The sequence below is a fragment of the Panthera onca genome, chromosome B3 (assembly GCF_046562875.1).
Source record: "Panthera onca isolate mPanOnc1 chromosome B3, mPanOnc1 haplotype 2, whole genome shotgun sequence".
Lineage (NCBI taxonomy): Eukaryota > Metazoa > Chordata > Mammalia > Carnivora > Felidae > Panthera > Panthera onca.
Window position 1 is genome coordinate 87,711,524 of NC_138344.1, and position 21,066 is coordinate 87,732,589.

General features: G+C 33.1%; 1 protein-coding gene across 12 annotated transcripts in view; it reads left to right on the plus strand.

The window, feature by feature from the left end:
* MIA2 (MIA SH3 domain ER export factor 2) overlaps positions 1 to 21,066 on the plus strand; it is a 108,003-nt gene that overhangs the window by 76,718 nt on the left and 10,219 nt on the right. For 8 of the 12 annotated variants that reach the window (XM_078448294.2, XM_078448295.2, XM_078448300.2 and 5 more), the window contains 5 exons: positions 386 to 421; positions 4,149 to 4,216; positions 5,785 to 5,867; positions 7,504 to 7,632; positions 11,241 to 11,399. In XM_078448294.2, coding sequence (XP_078304420.2) covers positions 386 to 421; positions 4,149 to 4,216; positions 5,785 to 5,867; positions 7,504 to 7,632; positions 11,241 to 11,399 — 475 coding nt within the window. The remainder of the gene's footprint in view (positions 1 to 385; positions 422 to 4,148; positions 4,217 to 5,784; positions 5,868 to 7,503; positions 7,633 to 11,240; positions 11,400 to 21,066) is intronic. The other 4 variants (XM_078448296.2, XM_078448305.2, XM_078448303.2 and 1 more) reach the window with 1 other exon arrangement.

A 21,066-nucleotide genomic window follows, 5' to 3' on the forward strand; every position in this document is an offset into this window, starting at 1 on the left:
GTTTAAAATTGCCACGTTTTAAAATTGTTTAAAATTGGCATGTCTCCTGCTTCTTTGGGAATATGGATTAAGTAAATAAATAAACATATATCAACACTGGAGTCTCGTATTTACTTGGACTAATTATCTCTTAGTCAGCAACTCATTGTAGTTGATTTTTGCATAAAACAAAAATATACTAGACAAAAATTGTCTTTACATTCAGTTTTTGTTTTAAAAATGTGATAGAGTAGTCATGTGTATATGAAAATTGCTTTAATGTTACTGACTTTCAGAGATGCTTGAGTTATTTTCGAGTTTATGAATTGTGTACTAAATCATAGTGGTAGTGTGAGATTTTTTTACCTAAGAAAATCAGTAGTATTTTAATGAATTTCTTTTTCAGATTATCTCCCATGAGAAAAAAGCACATGATAATTGGGTAAGTATTAAATTCTCTTTGTCAGATTGTTCTTTTTTCTAATTTAAATGAGCCGTTTAAAAGATACACTTTCACACCAAAAATTAAGGTAGTGTTAAATAAATTTCTTTTAATTTTGCTGGTAATGAAATTATGTTTTTTATGAACTAAATACTTGGTTATAACAGTTATTCACAAAATCTGATTTTTCCTTCTCTGCTTTTATTTTGCAAGGAGCTTATACTCTTTTGGGGGAGGTGATGTAGTGTTTATGGGTTGTTTTGAGAGCATTGGATTGCCACTAATTTACTTGTGGACAACTTACTTAAAATTACTGGGCCTGTTTACTTGTCTGTAAAACAATAGATTGAACTAAGTGATATCAAAAGCCTCTTCTAGTTGTAAAAGCTTTACAATTCAGTTATCTGATTCTCAGTGTTGAATTACTTGATACACATCAAGAAAAAGATCATCATGAGAAGTGGCATGTCAGTGCTCCAGAAGAACTCTATGAGGAAATGATAAGGATGTGGCTTTTGACTAATTGTGAGAATGATCCATCTAATTTGTAGAACTGTTGTAATAGCTGGCCTTCAGAGGACTTGTCTTTAGGAGTCTTCAAGCAGAGACAGTTTGTGCAATGTGTGAACACATGGGGTCTGGAGTTACCCAGTTTTGGTTGTTATCCTGGTTCCAACACCTGTAACAACAACAATTGTTTCTTTACCTGTTTCTTTACCTGTAAGGTAGACATATCAGTAGTACCTATTTTATAGAGTTATAGTGATGAATAAATAACTCATGTAAGCCTGTTAGGTGCCTGACACGTAGTAAGCACTCAGTGTATGTTAACTCTTACTAGACTCTTGTTACACTGAAGCTTGGGAGATATTTCTTAGTGGTGGATGTTTCTTGGAGTGGAGATTCCTGTATAGGTTGAGAAATTAGACATGTTGAATGTCAAAGCTTTTCCCGTTTCTCAGATTTTGTGTTGAGGGTTCAAGTGAAGATTTGTTAATAAATTAGACTGGGCTTGGAGATGAATTTAGTTTTTTTCATCATTCCCCACCACAGTCAGAATACTAAGATAAAGATTATTTTTTAATGACAGAAGAGACTCATAAATATGGAGAACAAACTGAGGGTTACTGGAGGGGTTGTGGGAGGGGGGATGGGCTAAATGGATAAGGGGCACTAAGGAGTCTACTCCTGAAATCATTGTTGCTCTACATGCTAATTTGGATGTAAATTTAAAAAAATAAAAAATAAAATTAAAAAGAAAAAGATTATTTTTTCATGATGAGAGGAATTGATGTTTGCTAATCTCTTAATGCTCTAGGCACTGTACTTAAAGGCATTTTGTGTATATTACTCATTGAATTCACCCAACAACTCTATAAAATAGATATTATAAGTTGAGTTTTACAGATGGGGAAATAGCCCAAAGTCACATGATCAAAGAATGAAGAATAGAGATTAAAATTCTGACTTTTTAGATTCTAAATCTGTGGCTTCTCTGTTATTATACATTGAATTTCTTGTTTAGTAAATGACCTAGACTTTATGTTAAAATATGCAAAAAATACCCTTAATGTCTTAAAATGAAGATTTTTTTAGATTTTATAAAAGTAATGTATACTCACTAAATAAAAAAAGTTCAGACTATTTACAAAGGATGTACCAAGAAGTAATCAGCAGTATCACTTTAATTTATTCTATACTTTAAGTATATTTAGACATAAATCATGTATATGTTTTAAAATATGAAATTATACTATATATTAGTGTTTTTATGTTCTTTCTTAATATATTATAGATATTTTTCTATGAATATTTTATAATTTATGTAAACCTCTCCCATTTGATAAATGTTTACTTTGTTTCTACTTTTTTACTGTTACAAATAATTTTATAATTTTGGATGTTACTTTTTCCTTTGAGCATTTCTTTGCTCCATCCTATTAGAGTTAATGTTTTCTTCCTTTGAACTCATATAATACTTTGTTTTTATGTGTTCTGTGACAAGTACAATAGTTGTCCTTACCACAGATTTAAGCTTCTTAAGATAGGGGCTTAACACCTGCACTTAATAGAATGCTTTTTTGCATATTTTAAGTAATATCTGAATACAATGTGGTCATTCATTGAAATTATAGTTTTACCTAACCTTTGAAGTGTAAACTTTTTAAAAGCCTGTAATCATTTAGCATCTGTTTTTCTTATATATTTTTTGTAGATTTATCTTTAATATTGATAGCACTATAATCATACTAGGATTTACTTTTTTTGACTTAGTAACTTTGTATTGTTTTGTCTCCTATAATTAAGAGTAAATATGTAATACTATACTGTGTAGAAAACATTTAGAAGTAGTTTTGATTCTGTGTTGTTAAAACACATTGTTAAATGAATGAATTGATATTTTATTAACTAAGATTGTTATTATGTAGTATTGTTTTTGTTAGTACAAAATTGATTATATCATTATATACTAGAAAATGATTTACATTGGAATCTTTTTGATAATGAATGCTAAAATATGGTTAAGCTAGGGTTTTGTTTTGTTTTGTTTTGTTTGTGTGTGTGTATTTAACATACTTTATTCTTTGGCCAGTTAAAGTCAATTCTACTGTGTAGTTCACCATTTTAAATGAATGCATTTGATAGTACAGTTCTTTTAACCTGTAAAAAGTTATGGTTCTAGGTTGAGTTAATTTGCCTTTGTATAATAGATAAGTTTGCCCCAGTGCATTGCGTTAGTTTGTCCAGGTCTGATGCTGCATACACTGCTGCTGTTTAACTAGAGAGTTTACAGAATGACTGGGAAACATATAGTATTACATACAAGTTTAATCTTTGCCCACAAACTATTTAGGAATATTGTATGTTCTTAATGTTTATTATAAGTGTAAGTTTTTTTCCCATAGCATACATACTCTGATTTTCTAATTTTTTTTTTTAAGTTTATTTACTTGTTTTTGAGAGTGCTTGTGCATGGGCGGGAGAGGGGCAGAGAGAGTGGGAGAGAGAATCCTGAGTAGGTGTTGCGATGTCAGCACAGAGCCCGATGCAGGGTTGCATCTCACACACTGTGAGATCATGACCAGAGCCGAAATCAAGAGTCAGATAGATGCTTAACCAACTGAGCCACCCAGGCACCCCAAATCTTTTATTAAATAAAAGTATTACTAAACCAATGTAAAAGCTTATGGGAATGGGAATATGATCTTAACAAACAGACTGCATGCTTTGGGTATATTCAGCGATTTAAAAAAATGGCCTGTACAGGCATGTTGTGAAACTGTTTTAGATCTTTATGGTTTCACAGAATTATAGTGATTTCTCTTCAGAGTTGGTTATCTGCTTTTATAGCCAGAGTACCTGTGCATAATGATTCTGAGTCTCCATTCCCATCACCCTAAGCTTGGGTCCTCTTACATTGCTTCTGTCATGTTATTTGGATATTGACAGCACCAAATAGTGCTAATTCTTGCCTTCACATCTAGATAACCGCATTTATTGGCAAGTACATGATCAAACTCCAGCCTTAGACTCATGTCTTTTGGTTATAGGAAACTCATTTCCTTTAAAAAAAATTCTGTAAGTTAAAAATTTTTTACATTGAGTTTACTGAAATGCATTCTAATGTGTTGTGATATGTGTGAATGCTTATCTTCCATTTTACATTGGTATAAGTGTTATTTTAAAAACGTATTTAAAAAAATGAAAATGTATTGTTTTCTTTAAGTTGGCAGCTCGGACTGCTGAAAGAAATCTTAATGATTTAAGGAAAGAAAATGCTCACAGTAGACAAAAGTAAGTATCTTAGTGGGAACACTTTAAGCTTTAGTTATTACTTTATTTTTAGTTGTATTTTATTTATTATATAATATTTTTGTAGGGACAAACAAACTTGCAGTGAATCCAACATACCTAGTGGTGAAATATTTATTAGTTTTATTATAAGGTACTAGATTTTTTGTTTGAAACATTTGTCTTAGGTTACTTTAAGAGAAGTAAATTGTTTACATGTTCTTCTGTAAAAAGCATAACTTAAAAAAATTTTTTTTCATGTGTATTTATTTGAGAGAGAGAGAGAGCGCATGTGAGCAGGGGCAGGCAGAGAGAGAGAGAGAGAGAGAGAGAGAGAGAGAGAGAGAAAGAATCCCAAGCAGCAGTGCAGAGCCCAACACCGTGCTCGATCTCACCAACTATGAGATCGTGACCTCAGCTGAAATCAGGAGTTGGCGGCTTAACCAACTGAGCCACCCAGGCACTGCCCCGCCACCCCAGTTTTTTTTTTTTTTTTAAACTAGAGTAGGAAGAAGGCAATTACAAGGGATGGAAAGAGAAAAGATAGATCTCTGATGTGGTAATTCTCAGAGTACTGGCATCTTTTAGTAGATATGGGTAGAATCCATTTTTATTATTTCTTTCATTCTCTTGTTTTATTATATTGGGCGACATTGCCATGCAATAATAAAATGAAAGAATAAAAGCTTACAATGTATGATGGAAGGGAAGAATAAATGCTTTTCTAGGAGCAAACATCTCTTCCCAGGTGTTCTAATTTCTTGCCAGAATGTACCATTAACATTATTCCATGATTCCATTATTCTTTTTGCTTGTCTTTTCTACTTTGAAATTAAAACTGCATGATTAAATGTTCTGTGTCAGATCTTATGATCAAGAACTAGAAATAAGATTCTTTTAAAATGTCACAATTTTAAGATAAAAGGTTTAGGAATAAAATAGTAGGATGAGTTCACTGGATTCCTATTTTGTGTTGTGATTAGAATCATTTGGGTAACATTACAATGGAAAGCAGGTGAGATGCAGAGGTAGGAACCCTGTGTTTTAATCCTGTTACTTTAATTTTGAATAAATCATGTAAACTTTTAGCTCAGTTTCCTTACTTGTAAATTGATACATTAGAACTGGTTGACCTTGGAAAGCCCTGCTATTTCTAAAATTTGGATTCTGTGTAATAGTATTCACTGAAGTCTAGTTGTCTAGTTTTGAACACAGAACAAAACAAAGTGATTTCAAACCTCAATAAAATGTCACTATCACTAGGCAGAAAGAACCCTGTTACCTGTTATGGAAAGGTGTTTTGGTCAGAATATTTATTTATTTATTTATTTTGTTTTGTTTCTTAATTTTAATTACAGTGTAGTTAATACACAGTGTTATATTTCAGGTGTATGATTTAGTGATTCAACAATTCCATTTATTACTGGTCAGAATAATTTTAAAAGATTTGTTTCTTCTGTGTAAATATTGAGATAGTGAAGAGATCCTTGTACTTGGAAGAGGCATTTTTCTTGAAATGTGGGTGCTTTTCTTAGATGAGTAACTTAGAGATGTTTGTTCTTTATTTGCAGATTAACTGAAACAGAGTTTAAATTTGAACTTTTAGAAAAAGATCCTTATGCACTTGATGTTCCAAATACAGCATTTGGCAGAGGTAGTCTTTTTTTTTTTTTAAACCCTCATTTAAAATACATATATATGTATATATTGCACATATCTTTTATATTAGTGTAAATTAATACTACTATTTATAAATATTTTAGATTTTGGAGCCAGGATTCTAATCTGAGTTCTATCATAATCTCCCAAGTTTCTGAGTTTTGTTACCCTGGGAATAATGTAAATAATTGCTGCCTTTATTTCTTAGTGGGCTTTTGTAAGATGATGTATATTTAGCACATTGAGCTCTTTGAAAAGCAAAGTGAAAGGCATGTAGTAAGGTACTCAATATTTCTTGGGAGAATGAGTAAGGAGTACTTAAAGGGAATAACATTGTGACTGTTTATATATCCACTAATCATTGGGATTTGCTTGAATTATAAAAACAAGATTTAAAACAGATGTTTTTAATTATTTAAAAGTATCAATTAAGAAGGTGGGAAAACATTAATAATCTGAGATTTGATTGCTTTAATTACTTCCAAGAGAGGACCAGGTCTTTGGAAGATGTATTTAATATTTTTGTCTATTCATTAATGAGTTAGCATCTTTTATGATCTCATACTGTTCCAAGTAGTTTAAATTTTTCAAAATAATTTTTGGTTGAATTGGAATTAAGCATCTAAGGCAGGGAAAATAAACCTAACTTTATATAGGTGGAATCCCATTTTAATAACCATTTCAAAGTTATAAAAATCACTTTTGAGAGTCTAATTTCATTAAAATGAAAATCTGTTTTTACATTACAAAATAACAGGTTATTAATTTCAAATAGTAACAAAGGTTGGAGTGGGGGGCAATTATACAGAAGGAATTCTTGACTGAACGTAATGCAGAAGTCTCGTAAAGATTAAATAATGCTTTGATCGTTTGTTGTAATTGCATTTGACTGTTATATAAGCTACATAATAAAATTTAACATATTTAAAAAGTATTATTTTGGTGGTATTTAAGTTCGCTTTCTGATGTTGATTTTAGATCTTTGGAAGCATAATCATTACTTGGGAGTGGTGAAGTTTGTAAAATGATAGGGCTCCTGGTTATATGGTTTAGAAAGTGATTTATTTGATAAATAAGTATATGTAAACTGAATTTTCAGTGGTAATGAATCAAAAGTTGTTTCTGATGCTTCAGAGGATTTTGCATTTCTATTTTGAAAAATCTGAACTTCACCCAAATAATTCATGGCTCAACATGGCCTAGCCTATCTGGCCCTAATTTCAACTGAGCCCTTCCATATTACAACTCTTATCAGCTGAAATGTCTGGAAGCATACTGCCATTAAAAGCAAAACCAAACAAACTTCATGGCCCCCAAATCCTCTCATAGTTCTAAAATATCACCAGTATCCTTTGCTTAATATTGTATGGTTACTTAAGTGTATTATTACCAAGAGAATAATATTTTTCTTGACTACAGTGTCCACTTGGTAGACAGACTTTAAACCACAGGGTTCCATATTTAATTCTATCCCGTATTAATAAAACCCAGAGCATGCTAAGTGTTTAGGATGTGGATTAAACTTAAATTGACAATAGGGTGACTTGATGGAAATTGTTGAAATGGGATTCTAATCTATAGTGTAGCTAACTGAAACTATGAATTTAAATATGCTGTTTTAATTATTCCAGAGCATTCCCCATATGGTCCCTCACCATTGGGTCGACCTTCATCTGAAACGAGAGCTTTTCTCTCCCCTCCAACTTTGTTGGAGGGTCCACTCAGACTCTCACCTTTGCTTCCAGGGGGAGGAGGAAGAGGTATATTGTTTAAACATCTTTATTACTCTAGATTTCTTCCTTACTTTATATTTTCATCTCAACTTATCTTTAAAATGATCTTTAAAATAAATCTTTGGAAAATACAGGCATTCCTTGCACTTATTGTGGGTTATTTTTGTTTGGAAAAGGAGCTCTATGACATGTAATTTTAATATATTTTTCTCTTAGAAACAGGTATAGTAGGTTATGTTTTGGTCAAGCCCTTAATCTTTTTAGATATTTGACTTCTTAAAAACTATATATTATACTACATAATACAACACTTTATAAAGAATACATGAAATATGATAACAATATAACCTAGCATAAAATTGTATTTTAACAAAACATTATTAAAATGTAGAATTTCTAAAATCTTTTTTTACTTCATTATCATGATCTTTTTATTTTAGAAAATCAGAAAGTAAAAGAAAGAACCTTCTTTTTAGAGTGGAGTAATACAGAAGTACTATCTTGAGTACTTCTCAAGAAGAGTTTTGATGGGAGCCTTAAGGGAGACGGAAATGATTTGTTTAATACTTTGAGAAACTGACCCAAGATTGCTTTGTTACCCTGTATGGGGTTTTGCAAATTTTAGCAGCTACTTCAAGCCTATGCATTAGCTCTTGGTCTTTCTCCATTTACTTCATCAGCGCTCATCCTGGCGTTACCTGTGTGCCTGGAGTTTTCCTGTTTTGATTTCTCACCTCACTTTGTCAAGTTGCTTTAAAATTTTCCCTTGAATTGTGGCAAAATTAAAAGGTAAACAGTGCTGTTCATTCCCAAGTCAAAAGTCTTAGGTTTTTAGCCCCAAATCTGTGTTGTATAAGAGCTAATAACATTCTTCATCAGTGTTGTGTCTCTATTCCCCCCTTTTTATCAGTGAATCTAGCATGTTGAGTCTGAGGTAGGAACAGAAAGTAATGAGACTAAATAAAAACACCAAACTAAATCCAACTTCTCACAGCTTATATACTCAAATGGATACTACTTACCAAAAATAGTCTCTCAGGGATGCTGTCCTGTTCTGTTGAAACTGCCATTTTAAATATTTTTGGAGCTCTTTCTTTGGGATTCCCTTCAAAGAATGAGAAAATAAAATTTCTATGGGTTATGGGATATTCTCCCTTTACCCATTTCCTATTTACGTCTTTGTATCCTCAGTTTGGTATACTTCCCATTGGTCCCTCCCACTTCCCAGTCCCACTGCTGATTGGACCCACAGCCTGGGGATATTTCAGAGAGAACTTTTGCTTGTGTTGGCTTTGAACTGAAAACTCCTAGGGAAAGAGTGAGTTGCAGACTGACACTTGGAGCCCTGGGAGACCTTTCCTTTGAGCATTTGAGGAAGGAGACTAATTTTGAAATTCACATGTGTGCCCTCAAATCCATTTTCCCCCTGTTTTTTTGACCTATATTAAGAAATATATTTTATATCATGTCACATTATATGCCAACATAAATGTAATAGAAGCCATTTACATGAAGTAGTACTACCCTTACAATTTTTGACGCTTTCTGGTATTTTGTGTTCATTTCTGTTCCATTTCATTTAAAAAAGTTGCTCATTAAGACTAATTTCATGCACCATGATGGTTTGCAGCCAGCAATCTGAAAAACAGTTCCCTAGAAATAAAGGTATAATTGGCTAAATTGCAAATGTGAATCACTAGAAGTTGAATGACATAAGTCAAGGATTGCTTGTAGTCAATTGGATATTTGTAATAAGTAAGAATTACCTTTGATTTCTCCTCTCCTATTTAAATTACTTTCCTCTCCTTTTTATTACTGTTGAGAAATGATGTGTTTAGATTATTTGCAAGGGTGTTTTACTGTTTGTTAGAAGAGCTACAGAAGTTTTAGGTAAGTTATTAGTAGGTCTTAAAAGAGTTGCTTTGGAGTAAAAGTTACTATGACTCACTGAAGAAGGGTGAATAGTGCCCTTTTCCTTCCTTTTATTATCTTTTTAAATTTGAAAGTTTGAATGAGATATATGTTTGAATCAGATGGAACATAAGGAAAATAATTTTTTAGAGTAAATTTCATGTAACTTTTAGTCTGAATGAAAATTTTAACCTTTAGCATTTTTAAGTTTGTAATTTTTTCCCTGGTAGTCGGTTGGTTGGCCTGTATTTTGGTCTTCTGAAAGGAAGCAATCAAGAGAAGGTCTTTGAATGTCTTCTTTAAAGATCTGTGCTTCACACTAGATGAACTCAGCCTAATTGATGCACATTTTTTTTCTAGTTTAATTTTCTGCTTTCCTAGCCTTTTTCTTCTAATGACCTTATTAGAAGGATGAACAAGCTGGAAAGAAAGATTTGGGGAATATACAACTATGAGGAAAAGAGATAGCTGACTTACTTTCAGAATATAAAAGTCAGTTTACCTCCTGACTGTACAAAAGAGAGCAGATAAAATTTTTTTTAAAGATTATTATGTATTTTTTAAAAAAGATTCTTATATTGATTTGTACAAGTTACCAAGAAAAGTTGAATTAGTTTTAGTCTCTTAAAGGTGTACTGAACTGTGGAGACATTTTAGAAAGATTTCTATTAAATTTTTAAAAAAAAATCTATTCCTTAGAAGGTTAAAAAGAAAAAAGCTTTTGTTTTCTGGGCAATATAGTTTTGAGAAGACCGCATTCCCCCCTCAGTGACAGATAAATGAAGTACTAACATATTTTGTTATTTAATGTTAAAAAAATTTTTGTATTTGTTTTTTCCATTTTAATTAAATATGTGATATTAATTGAGGTACTGTGTTTTTTGTGGTCATAAGAAGGGAACTTTATAATGATGGTCTTTCTTTATAAATATAAGCATGCCAGATTTCCTTACCCAAATGAGTGTTACCTTGTTCAAAGTATTTATTCCAACAGTGCTGTTGTTTTTGAAACTTTTGTTTTAGACTTGCCTTCAGAGTTGTGAGCTCTTTTTGAAGGTGAATTTGATATTCAGAAATTGCTAAAAGCCCTTTAAAGCCAAATTTATCTGGTGGGTATAAAGTTTGTAGTCAGACTGGTTAAAATCATTTTCGGACAGAAGTAGAATCCTGTTTCAGCATTGAGATGCGATTTCTTGAGTGTCTCTTAAGTTAATCCAAGTACATTTCTAAAAGAGTTGTTCTAAAAATACTTTGAATAGTTGTAGAATTATTGAAATAGGTATATAACCTCTAAGATGACTGTGTTAAAAGAATCATGCTCTTTTTGACTATTGGCATATTAGTGTAAGCAACAAAAACCTCATAATTATTTTATTCCATCTGATATAGAGGTCTTTACTTTGTAATTCACTTCATACTTTTATTTTTCAGAGTTAGTATTTATAATTTATAATTTAGCCACTGATTTTCTATGTAAGTGATGATGGTGGTAACATTTATAAATGACTTTTGTAGGCAATTATTTGTTTATACACATGGCAAGATTATTTTTTCTTCATTGTCCTAGGCTTTGGTAGGATGGAATTACAGTCTAATATGTCTTAGGGAAACTTCGTTGGAATCTGATTGTTTTCACTTTTTAAAAGCTGCCTGGATTTCATTTGATGATAGGTCTTATAATACTTTTTTAGATAAAACAGAATTGTAATTTTTTCTTTAATTAGGCTCAAGAGGCCCAGGGAATCCTCTGGACCATCAGAATACCAATGAAAGAGGAGAATCAAGCTGTGATAGGTTAACTGATGCCCATAGAGCACCTTCTGACACTGGGTCCCTTTCACCTCCATGGGAGCAGGATCGTAGGATGATGATCCCTCCATCAGGTATGGAGAGAGTGTAATTATTTATATTTCAAAGGTAAGCAGTATATGAAACACAGAAGAATGGAAGAAAAGAGGAGTACATGTATGTCCTGTTTTAAGAAAAACTGATACATATTGGAAAACAATAACAACACAAATTTCTAACCATAATAATTAGGGGTAGTTGTTCATGTTACAGAAAGCTGCTTTGTTTCCCTCCCAACCCTCTCATGGAATATCTTTATTATTTTTATTGCTCATAGAAGTAATACATGTTTATTTTAGAAAGTCCAAACAATGAAGAAATGTGTAATTAGGAAAGTGAAAAAAATCTCCCTCATCATCTTAGCATGCTTTTCCAGGTATTTAGTTTTATATATTTTAGGGATTTTTTTTTTTTTTTTTTGGTATATGTTCATAAACATAAATAGAAAAATTCCCTCATCACTTCTGTGCAATTACACTATTCACCTTCTTGTAATTGTGTTTCTTCATTAAACAGTATACCTTAGATTAACTGCTAAAATAAATATATTTACTGGAAGAGTCACAGCAGAATATCCTGAAGGAAGGCAATAACTGCTATTCTTTTAATAGCTCTTACTCTCCCAACGAATGTATTTAAAATTTTTTAGTTTGCTAAACTTTTATGCAGTGTTTCAGGGACACCTCTTATGTGAAGTGAGCTATGCCTGCTTTGTATAAATTTAAAAAAACATACTACTTCAGATTCCTTCCTGAGGAGTTGGAGAGAGTAAGAATATCATGGTAAAATAACTTTAATTCCAAGAATCAGCTCTTGCTGTAGTAGTAGTGTGTATATGTTCTAAGAAATGGTGGCTCCCACGGAGCCTGAGTGGCTCAGTTGATTGGGTGTCTGATTCTTGATTTAGGCTCGGGTCATGATCCCAGGGTTGTAGGATCAAGCCCCATGTCAGGCTCTGCTCTGAGTGTGGAACCTGCTTAAGACTCTCTCTCTCTCTCTCTCTCTCTCTCTCTCTCTCTCTTTCTCTTTCTCTCTCTCCCTCTACCTCTTTCCCCTGCTTGCACGCTCTGTCTCTCAAAAAAAAAAGAATCTTTTAGGGGAGTGGCATAGAACATCTTTCAAAGATTATTTCTTGACTTTAACATTCACTAAAAAGTTTTGCTATGATAAAAATAAAGATAATAAACTACAGCCCCTTTCTCTAAGAACTTGATTGCAAGATTTTGGTGGATTATCATATCGCTACATCTGTATAGAGAACTTTCCTTTGAGAATTTACAAGCTATTAATACCAAGAATCCCTGTCACATGCGCTAACTCTCCAAGTAAAATCTGGTGTAGTGGTTTTCAAAGTTGGCTTACCTTCCAGAAGTAGCCTAAGAAACTTCAGGGAAAATGCAGATATATCTGGGTCCCCCTTCAGATCAGACCTTTGGAACATGAACTTCAGAGGTAAGGCCTATATTTCTAAAATACTCCCTTGGAGGTTCTGAGGAATAGCTAAATCTAAAAAACCACTAATCCATATAAAACCATTGCCCTTATTATATGGAAAGAGCACGCAGTCCTCCAAGAGATTAGTTGGCAGTCTTAGGTTAAAGTACCTAGGTAGATAGCTGAGACTAGAACTCAGTATTGACTTTGTTATTGTTCATTCATAAAATCAGAAAATTTTTTACATGTCCTTTAAAAATTGCCTGAAGCCTGTAATTTTAGACTTTTGGTATTATCTCATAGATCCCTAAGTCTCTTTTAATTTTGTTTCCAGTTTTTTTTCTCTTCTTTTGAAAGTTGAATAATTTCTATTGATCTGTCTTTAAGTTTACTGACTCTTCTTTCTGTCATCTCCATTCTATTAATATTTTTTAATTAAAAAAATTTATTTTTTTTTATTTTGCTATTAATATATATTAAACCTATCCAGGAAAAGTTTTACTTTATTTTATTTTATTTAAAACATTTTTTTAATGTTTATTTCTGAGAGAGAGCGAGCACGCGCGAGAGAGTGTGAGCGGGGGAGGGGCAGAGAGAGAGGGAGACACAGAATCCGAAGCCGGCTCCAGGCTCTGAGCTGTCAGCACAGAGCTTGACGCAGGGCTCGAATTCATGAACTGTGAGATCATGACCTGAGCCGATGTTGGAGGCTTAACCGACTGAGCCATCCAAATGCCCTGTGGAAAAGTTTTATTTTAGATATTGTATTTTTCAGTTTTAGAATTTTCATTTTTTTAATACTTTTACTGTCTGCTGAGATTTCTTATCTTTTTATTCATTGTAAGCATTTTTTAAATGTCATGAGCATAATTTTATAGTAGCTGCTTTGAAGACAAATGATCATTCTGACATGAGGGTCATCTTTTTAGTTTAAAAAACACTCATCTTAAAAAATGGCAACTGGAATAACTGAATTTCTGAGGAATATAGATTCTGTAGTTATCTGATATTTTCTATAATGTAGTCCTATGAAGCATGCTTTGTAAATTTCATATATTTCCTTAACATGTTAGAACTTGGCAAGAATTAAAAAAATTTTTTTTGATTTAAGACAAGTAAGCAGAAATATATAAGATTCTATAATTCTAAGGAATCATTTGTTTTTGTACTGTTAAATACTTTGAAGAGGGGATATAGGGAGCAAATAGAAACAAAAAAAAACGACTTAAGCCCTAACGTATTACTAATTACATTGATTGTAAATTGTCTAACATCAGCAGTTAAAAGACAAATTGGTAGAATGAATTAAAAAACAAACCATGACTCAACTATTTTCTGAGTACAAAACTCATTCAAATATAGTAGTATAAGTAGATAGGTTGAAAGTAAAAGGATGGGAAAAGGTAATACTATGCAAATATTAATCAGAAGACAGCAGGAATGGTTATTATTATCATCAGATAAAGTAAACTTAAAAGCAAAGAAAATTACCAGAGACAGAAAAACATCACATAATGATAAAAAGCATCAAGAAGACATAGCAAATGCAAATTTCTGTATAGCAAGCAAGAGAGCTACAAAATATGTGAAGTAAAAAGTGATAGAACTGAAAGGAGAAACGTAAATGTACCATTATAGTTGAAGGCTTCAGTATCTCTCTTTACAGTTGGTAGAACAACTAGACAATTTGGCAAGGATATACAAGAACTGAATAATACTGTTAACCAATAGGATCTAATCTACATTTATAGAATACACCACCCAATAGCAGCAGAATATACATGCTTTCCAAGCCCCAAAGGAACATTTCCTAAGATAAATCATATCCTGGGCCATGAAACAAACAAATTGAAAATAATTGAAATTATATACGGTATTCTGTGTTTACAGTGGAATCAAACTAGAAATAACTGTTGATGCATGAACAATTTGGATAAATTTCAAGGGCACTATGTTGAATGAAGACAATCTCTGAAGGTCAGCTACTGTATAATTGCATATATATCACATTTTCGAACTGACAAAATGATAGAAATGGAAAACAGATTAGGGGTTTGCCATGGGTTAGAGATAGTAAGGGAAGGTGTGTGGATGAGACTATAAAGGGTAGCATGAGGGAGACCTTTCTGGTGATGGAATAGTTCAGTATCTTGAGTGTGGTGGTGATGACACACATGTACACATGTGATAAGTTGGCATGAACTATATACTTGCATTGTATTAGTGTTAGTTTCCTGGTTATTATATTGCACACTAGTTACGGAAGATTGGGGGAAATGGGCTAAAGGGTGTGTAGGACTTCTCTGTATTATTATTTTTTTTTCCCTCTGTATTATTTTTGCAACTTTCTGGGAATCCTTATTTTAAAATCAAAAGTAGGGGTGCCTGGGTGGCGCAGTCGGTTAAGCGTCCGACTTCAGCCAGGTCACGATCTCGCGGTCTGTGAGTTCGAGCCCCGCGTCAGGCTCTGGGCTGATGGCTCGGAGCCTGGAGCCTGTTTCCGATTCTGTGTCTCCCTCTCTCTCTGTCCCTCCCCTGTTCATGCTCTGTCTCTCTCTGTCCCAAAAATAAATAAATAAACGTTGAAAAAAAAAATTAAAATCAAAAGTAAAAATGAAATCCTTTTTATTGGATACAGTACATATACAGGAAGTGCAAGTATTCTTTAGCATATAACTTGGTGGTCTTTTCATAATTGGAGCACATTTGTATAACTAGCATTCAGATCAAGGCTGTTTTCAGTTCATTTTTCTTCATCTTAGGAACTTAGAAATCTTTTCAATTTTGCAGGAAAAAAATGTTATTGATGGATAATATAAATAAGTTAACATTCACATATCATATAATAATTCGATTAGAGTTTTAACAAGAATATGTTCTAAAGAACTCACCCATTACAAGTTCATTTTTTTTTTTTTTTTTTTTTAAGTTTATTTATTTTGAGAGAGGGACAGAGAAAGAGCAAGAGAGTGCAGGAGCAGGAGAGGGGCAGAGAGAGAGGGAGAGAGAGAATCCCAAGCAGGCTCCACACTCTACTTGTGGGGCCTGTTCCAGGACCTGATGCAGGACTGGTGGTGGGGCTGGAGGCGGGCTTGACACAGGGCTTGACATGGGGCTTGGTCTCACGAACCATGAGATCATAACCTAAGCCGAAATCAAGAGTTGGATTGGATGCTTAACTGACTGAGCCACTCAGGTACCCCTGTAAGTTCTTAATAAATAAGAATTTATGCAACAGAAATTTAACCAACGTGACTTACTTGACTCAGTGCTTTGCTCCATAAGAAATGGAGCTTCATTCTTTGAGTCTCTCATTCTTGTTGCTGAAGTACAGGAGTAGAAAAGCAAAAACATGCTTTTTTAAATCTCTCTGAGTCAGAACAGCTAACATTTGATTGACCAAAGCAAGTCACATGACATAATTTAGAATCAGTGGGCAGGAAATATATTCTGCCTCTTGAAGACAAAGGTATAAGGATGGTGAAGAATTGAGATCATGAATGCAGTATATCAGAGGGATTATACTTTTACAATGTGTTTTCACTTGTATAACTATATGTAAAAAATGTATTTGTATACTATAATATCTTAGATTTTAAAATTACTCTTTAAAATTTTTTTAAAATGTTTATTTTTGAGAGAGAGAGAAAGCAGAGTGTGAGCAGGGGCAGGAGGGGCAGAGAGAGAGAGATAGGGAGACATAGACCTCGAAGCAGGCTTCAGGCTCTGAGCTGTCAGCACAGAGCCCGACCTGGGGCTCAAACTCACAAACTGTGAGATCATGACCTGAGCTGAAGTTGGACGCTTAACCGACTGAGCCACCCAGGTGCCCCTAAAATTACTCTTTAGAAGAAAGAAGTAATGTATTTTTTTGGTTAGTTTTTCTAATAAATGGTTCCTAAGTAATTGCCTTGCTTTCTTTGCACTTGTTCTTTTTTTTTTTTTTTTTACAAAACAGTAATAATTTAAGTGAGTTTTTAGAAAATCTTAAAATACTGTCTTTTAACTAACATTTAGCATTTACCATTATGTTTTAAGAGTCATGAATCTTAAAATATTCTTGTATCTTATATAAATTATGATTAGTGACATGTTTCAACAGTATTAGTAGCAAATAATTCAAATAAGAAAACTAATGCTGCTAGACTTTAAATGATACCTTTTTGACCATGAAGGAACAAATCTGCAGAAACCTTGGCTTTTAGCCTTTTAAATAATTCTTGCAAATTATACCACAAAGAAGTTACAGTTAATTTCTACTGCAGGTATTAATCAGAGTAATGATTTGTCATACATAAATGAATCTAGTAAGAATCCAACAAGAAAGGTATTACTTATGTCTAAGTTCATATAAATATTTTTGGTAGTATTTTAGCTGAGAAAAAAGTAAGAAAACCACAGATACTTTAATGAAACAAAGTTTTAGTTTTTTTTCATGTTTTTATTCCTTGGTTTTCTTGATCTCTCAGTGCTCCTTTTGATTTTAGTGCACTAATTTCAATATCCTTATACTCCTATAACTGGCCACACAGCCTCCTTTTCCATCAGGAAGAAGTAATAGAGAAGAATGAAGAATCTTAATTCTTTGCTAGAATAGACAGATGTAAATTAAAGGAGGATTATGTCACTTCCCCTCCTTTTTTAAAGCTTTAATATTTTTAGAGTTTCTGTTAAAAGAGCAAGAAGTATGTATGTAGCTTCTCTTATTTTTGTCATTGCTTATCTTTTACTAGTTTGGATAAGATATGTGAGGGGTAGCAAAGAGATTTAGCAGCTCTACCTTGATAGTATTATGAATTAAGTCTGGTCTTCAGCCTTGGATGTTTAAAAACATGCTTTATCTCTTGAAGAGCTGAATAAGATACATACAGCCAAATTGAGGATGATAGTTTTAAATTTTACCTTGAGAAACAAAAGCAGCATAAAGCCAACTTTAGATAGCATTAGAAGTGCAGGCATAGATTTTTACTTTACTGGCTCTAATTTGTAAACTTTTATGCAGATAATTGTTCTTCATGGCGAACATTCTTTTATACAAGATTCACTTGATGAAATAAGAGTTGGTCTTAAGTTAGGCCCATTTTGATCTTCTTGTTGAGATTTTGGAGTCTTCATATACTTAATAAGGTGTCCTAACAGCTTCAATGATGCTTTTATCCTCTTAGGGAATGGTATTTGCTTAAAAGTTGTTTCTACATTTTTGGGCTACCTCTTGTTTTGGAGTTTATATCTCCTGTATCACTATCACTTCTTGTAATGATCCTATATAAATTCTAATGATTCGTATTGGTTGTGTTTGGTAGACAGGTTACTGCTATACATGTTTAACTCTAAAAATCTTTAATTTTCCAATCTTTATGAAGAGAGTAGATTGAGGAGCGAGCAGGATGTGGGGAGAAATGTAGACGATGTTTTGAAAAATTTTGCTTTTTTTTTTTTTAAATTTTTTTAATGTTTATCTTTATTTTTGAGACAGAGGACAGAGCATGAGCAGGGGAGAGGCAGAGAGAGAGGGAAACACAGAACTCGAAGCAGGCTCCAGGCTCTGAGCTGTCAGCTCAGAGCCCGACGCAGGGCTCGAACTCGACAACTGCGAGATCATGACCCGAGCTGAAGTTGGATGCTCAACTGACTGAGCCACCCAGGCGCACCAAAAAATTTTGCTTTCAATAAAAGCGAGAGATGAAATGGTAGCTGGGAGGGAGAGTTTTTCTTTTTTTTAAGATGGAAAATATTGCAACATTTATTTACTGATGGGAATAATGCAAGGTAGAAAGTGAAATTGATGATGTATGGGAGAGAGTATAATTATAAAAGTGAAACACTTGAGTGGTAAACAGAAAAGATGGGATCCAGAGTGTAAGTGAGAAATTAGATAGGAGCTAAGTCACTTTATTCATTTGAAAAAGAAGGAAGGCACAAGTAGGTACAGATGTAGAGACTGGGTAAGGGTGAGTGAAGCTGTCTAGTTCCATCAGTTCTTGGTGTGGCAAGATCATTAACTTGGGATGAGAGGAGGGAGTTGTCAGAGATTTGAAGAGAGAGAAAAAGATACACAATAGCCATTTAGTAGAGTGAAGGAACTCAAACTTCACTGGGGTGTAGTATGATTACAGGGCAGTGTTGAGTATCTATTTGAAATTTATGGTCACAAATTTGAATGAGACCAGTCACTATTATGCTTTAATATGGTTTATAAATATAAAAAGTTTAATTTCTCATGTAGTTACTTTGGATGCTTATTTTGCACCAGTTATTAAGTGTTTTTTATTGATTGTTCTAACACTCAGGAGTGTTACTCCTGTTTTATGGAAAAAGGAACAAAAGCAAAGATAATGTAAAATCTTGCCTATTACCTTCTAAAATTGCATGTTAATATTTGCTTCAGGTGTGTGTGTGTGTGTGTGTGTGTGTGTGTGTGAGAGAGAGAGAGAGAGAGAGAGAGGGAGAGAGAGAACATGTAAATAAAACATATAAAGAAAAAAATAGCACACTATATTAATGAGTTTATTCTACTTCCTTTCCTGGAGCCATTACTATCCTTCTTTCCCAGAGGTGACTACTCATGCATTTAGTGTGTGTAAACTTACAGACCATATATAATTAAAAAAAAAAGTCCTTTTCTATTTTATCAAGTTTTTTATCAACATTATGTTCTTGATTTCTTTCTATTTTAATATAAAGTTTATTACCTTAATTACTATATAGTATTTCTGTTTATAAATATACCACAATGTATTTATCCAGTGTTCTTTGATGAGCATTTAGGGTGTTTCCAGTGTTTCGCTGTTAGTAACAATGCTGCAGTTAACACCCCTTGCATATATGTTATTTAGAGATGAGCTGAAGAAATGAAATTACTGAGTAATAGAATAAGCATATTTTCCTTTCCTTTCCTTTCCTTTCTTTTCTTTGTTATTTTAGAGAGAGCGAGAGAGAGAGAGAGCGAGCATGAGCAGGAGAGAGGGAGGGAGAGAGAATCATTTTTTAAAATGTTTATTTATTTTAGAGAGAAAGAATGTGCGTGCACAAGCAGGGTAGGGGCAGAGAGAGAGGGAGAGAATCCCAAGCAGGCTCCATGCTCAGTGCAGAGACTGTCGCAAGGCTTAATCCCAGAAACCATGGGATCATGACCTGAGCTGAAATCAAGAGTGGATTGTCAACTGACTGAGCCACCAAGGTGCCCTGTTTTTAGTGTTAATAGATGTTGCCATATTGCCCTCAAGAGTGGCTGTACATAAAGGATTTGAGAGTACTTATTTCTCCAATACTTGATATAAAACTTTTTGAATATTTCCAGCAATAGGAGTTAAAATTATTATCTCCTTTTTATTTGTAGTTCTTTGATTAGTGAGCTTGAACATCTTTTCATGTTTATTGGTCATTTGTATTACCTGTATTTATTTGCTGCAAATTGCCTGACTCATTTTATTTCCTGCTTGCTAGCAATTCTTTTTATTTATTTATTTATTTATTTATTTATTTATTTATTTATTTTTATTATTTTTGAGAGAGAGAGAGCATGTATGCAAGCAGGGGAGGAGCAGGGAGAAAGAGGATCCCAAGCAGACTCCGTACTGACAGCAGAGAGCCTGATGCAGGGCTTGAACTCACCAACTGTGAGATCATGACCTGAGCTAAAGTCAGACGCTTAACTACTGAGCCACCCAGGACCCCATTCATAGGAATTCTTAGTACATTTTGGATACTAATCTTTTGTCTTTTGCAATACTCTATTGGTTTGTTATTATGCATGCTCTTGTTATACATAAGTTTCAAATTTTCTTATAGGTAAGTTAATCCATGTTTATTTTTATGGAATTTTTGTTTTGTTTAAGGCCTGTCCCTAGATCAAAATGATATTCTCTGTTTTCTTTCTTTCAAAAATCTTAAAATTTTGTTTTAATTTTTAAGTTTTCAATTTGGATTTGATTTCTGTTTTAGTGTTTAGTGCGAGGAATTATTCCATTGAATAGACAGTTATTTTAATATTATATATTGGTTCATCAATTTGAGATATTACTTTTATCTTAAATGTCCATATTTGCATAGATCTATTTCTTAGACATTCTTTCTATACCATTGGTCTCTATTCCAGACTCGTAACCTATCTGTATCAATGCTGCTATCATCTGCTTTCTGGAAATTTCGCTTTTCATTCCATTTAAATTCCTTAATTATTAGGATAAACTATTTTTTTCATGTTGTGAGTGAAGATGTTTATTGTACTTGGTTATTAGGCAGTATTAAACCTAAAAAAAATCCCAA